At 67.5% G+C, this 3,176-nt stretch overlaps 1 protein-coding gene across 1 annotated transcript in view; it reads right to left on the bottom strand.

Moving 5' to 3' along the window:
* The window catches only part of BRSK2 (BR serine/threonine kinase 2), a 33,565-nt gene that overhangs the window by 16,643 nt on the left and 13,746 nt on the right, over positions 1-3,176 (bottom strand). Inside the window, exons 12-13 of the mRNA XM_004389421.1 lie at positions 2,779-2,876; positions 2,530-2,680 (exon numbers count right to left, since the gene is read on the bottom strand). Of these exons, the coding sequence (XP_004389478.1) occupies positions 2,530-2,680; positions 2,779-2,876 (249 nt within the window). The remainder of the gene's footprint in view (positions 1-2,529; positions 2,681-2,778; positions 2,877-3,176) is intronic.

Here is a 3,176-nt window from a genome sequence, read left to right as displayed (position 1 = left end):
GCTCAGAGCTGGGGGGGCCGCGGGGTGGGTGTCCCTCACTCGGGCTCCGCCTAGGCTCAGCTGGTCTGACCCCAGGCTCAGAGCTGGGGGGGCCGTGGGGTGGGTGTCCCTCACTCGGGCTCCACCTAGGCTCAGCTGGCCTGACCCCAGGCCCAGAGCTGGGGGGGCCGCGGGGTGGGTGTCCCTCACTCGGGCTCCGCCTAGGCTCAGCTCTCCTGACCCCATGCCCAGAGCTGGGGGGGCCACGGGGTGGGTGTCCCTCACTCGGACTCTGCCTAGGCTCAGCTGGTCTGACCCCAGGCTCAGAGCTGGGGGGGCCGCGGGGTGGGTGTACCTCACTCGGGCTCCGCCTAGGCTCAGCTGGCCTGACCCCAGGCTCAGAGCTGGTGGGGCCGTGGGGTGGGTGTCCCTCACTCAGCCTCCACCTAGGCTCAGCTGGTCTGACCCCAGGCCCAGAGCCGGGGGGGGGGCCGTGGGGTGGGTGTCCCTCACTCGGGCTCTGCCTAGGCTCAGCTCTCCTGACCCCATGCCCAGAGCTGGGGGGGCCGTGGGGTGGGTGTCCCTCACTCGGGTTCCGCCTAGGCTCAGCTGGCCCGACCCCGGGCCCAGAGCTGGGGGTGGGGAGGGGCAGAACGGGGCCCCAGGCGTGGCCCTGCCCCTGCAGGTGGCCTCTTGTGGCCGTCCATGGGCAGCCAGGGGACTCAGGGCCACAGGTGGTCCAACCAGGAGGAAGCAAAGTGCCTTGGGAGGAACTCCGGCGGGACAGACCAAAACAGAGGGCATTTTAGGGTTGGCCTGCAGTCTAGGGTTGGCCTGCAGCCTGGGGTCTATACCCCGACCCTGTCTCAGCACACACACCCCAGAGGCAGGGGGGCCTGGAGGCCAGAGCAGGGGATTGGTGGTTAGAGGTCAGGCAGTGGGCCGGGGCCTGGGCAGCTATGGTCTCCTGTCCCCCTGCCCTGAAGCCCCAGGCAGGTGGGGGTGGCAGGGGGTGTCTTTGTGGGGAAGGGCTCAGAGCCAGCACTTGGCCTGATTGCCGGGGTCAAGCGGGAAGCTCCAGAAAAGGCTCAGGAAATGGAGCTGGGGTCTGCAGGCTACTGCAGGGTGGGCCTGGGTCACTGGGGGGGCACCTCCTCGGGGTCCACAGGGCCCAATACAAGCACGAGCCAGAATGCATCAGGGGGTCCTCCTCCTGATCCCTTTGCCTCCCCACCCAGTTCTGGGAGCTGAAGGCGGCCTGGGCCACGGCCTAGTTCCCTGGGAAGGGCCTGGGGCCCCCTGGACAGGCCTAAGGACAAGGAGCCAGCCCATGGCTGCTGGACCCAGCACTTTGGATTGTCATGAGGGTGGCCAGTGCTCTATGGCTCCCCAGGTTTTCCAGCAAATTCCCTAGGAACAGGCCTGACCCTGAACCCCAGCACCTGGCACGGGATGGGGTAGTGGGTTCTGGGGCTCAAACTGCAGGCAGCCAGGGCTGCTTAACGCTCTGCCATGCTCCGCACCCCTGTCCTTAGAGCAGCTGAAGCCCCCGCCCAGGGAGGAGGGCCGTGCCCTGCCCAGGTCTCACCCGTCCCCAGCCCTGCTCAGAATCGGCCCTGCTCAGAATCGGCCCTAGCGGGTCCCATCATCACCCCCCCCCAGCATGCTGTGTCCCACCTGCCCCATCACATGGCAGGTGACCCAGAGACGGGAATGGCACTAAGGTGAGGGTGGCCTCACGGGGCTAGCTACTCTAGATCTCAGGGAGACACAGGCCACCCACGGGGCCCAGGCAGAACAGGACTGGTCCAGCCCACCGCCTCAGTGAGGCTCAGCCCACCCACCTAGCCAGTCTACCCACCTGGCCCAGTCCATCCAGCTCAGCCCAGCCCACCCAGCTCAGCCCAGCCCACCCAGCTCAGCCCAGCCCACCCAGCTCAGCCCAGCCCAGCCAGCTCAGTCCAGCCCACCCAGCTCAGCCCAGCCCACCCAGCTCAGCCCAGCCCACCCAGCTCAGCCCAGCCCACCCAGCTCAGCCCAGCCCAGCCAGCTCAGCCCAGCCCAGCCAGCTCAGTCCAGCCCACCCAGCTCAGACCAGTTCACCCAGCTCAGCCCAGCCCAGCCAGCTCAGTCCAGCCCACCCAGCTCAGACCAGTTCACCCAGCTCAGCCCAGCCCAGGCCTCCCAGCTCAACCCAGGCCTCCCAGCTCAGCCCAGTCCACCCAGCTCAGCCCAGGCCAACAAAATAAAGCACAGCTCAGACCAGCCCAGTGCAGCGTAGCCAAGCCCAGCTCAACTCAACGCTACATGAATGGCCCAGCCCAGCCCAGATCATCTCAGCTCAGCTCAACCCCGGACAAAAAGCAAAGATAGTCCACCTCAGGCCCACCCTGCCTGGTCAGCCCAGTGCAGCCCGGCCCAGCCCAGCCCTGCTCAGCCCAACCCCACACAGCTGTGCCCCTCCCCAGTGGAGCCCAGACCAGCCAGCGACCAGCTTGGCCGGGGGTGGTGCCAAGTGCAGACCCAGCCAGGCCTCCCGGGAGCATGTACCTCTGACCGTGCTGGGCCATCTCGATGGCTCTTCGAGCGGGCACCGGGGAGCCGCCGTCCGTCACGCTGAGCACCTCCATGGACTTCCGCTCCGGCCGCCGCTTGCCATGCCGGTTCAACATGGGGGAGTCCACACGCTTCCGGGGGGGGTCTGTGCATAGATGGGGGTCAGGCCGCACCCTCAGCCTGCGCAGCCCAGCTCTGGGTGGAGGCGATGGGCCAGCCACGGGCTGCCCTTGGATCTCGTACCTATCTCGTTCCTGGGGGGCAGGTCCTCATCCTCGTGGCTTGGGTACCGCTCCTTCCGGTCCAGGAGAAGGAAGTAGATCATCTTTTCCTGGTTCTCTCTGCAGCCAAGGGAGTGTTGCCAAGGAGGAGGGTGTGGTTACGGGGGGCTCCACTCCTGGACAGTGGCCCCTGGCTCCCCTGGGCCCTCCCAGACTCTTCCTCCTGACTCTGGAGGCTCAGGAGGCTCAGCCCTGGCTGCAGAGGCTGCAGCTTGGGCCCCTTGCTCCCACTCTTCGGTCAGGCCATCATTGGACACATGCCTCGGACAGCAGGTCCTGCCCCCCAGCCCGCCTGGCCTGCCCTGACCCCGTGCCTGCAGCCACACTCCCCGACAGCAGGTCCTGCCCACCCCCAGCCCG

The sequence above is a fragment of the Trichechus manatus genome, unplaced genomic scaffold, assembly GCF_000243295.1.
Source record: "Trichechus manatus latirostris isolate Lorelei unplaced genomic scaffold, TriManLat1.0 scaffold00244, whole genome shotgun sequence".
Classification (NCBI taxonomy): domain Eukaryota; kingdom Metazoa; phylum Chordata; class Mammalia; order Sirenia; family Trichechidae; genus Trichechus; species Trichechus manatus.
The sequence above is the reverse complement of the archived record's forward strand: the minus strand, read 5'-3'. Positions and strand labels throughout refer to the sequence as shown.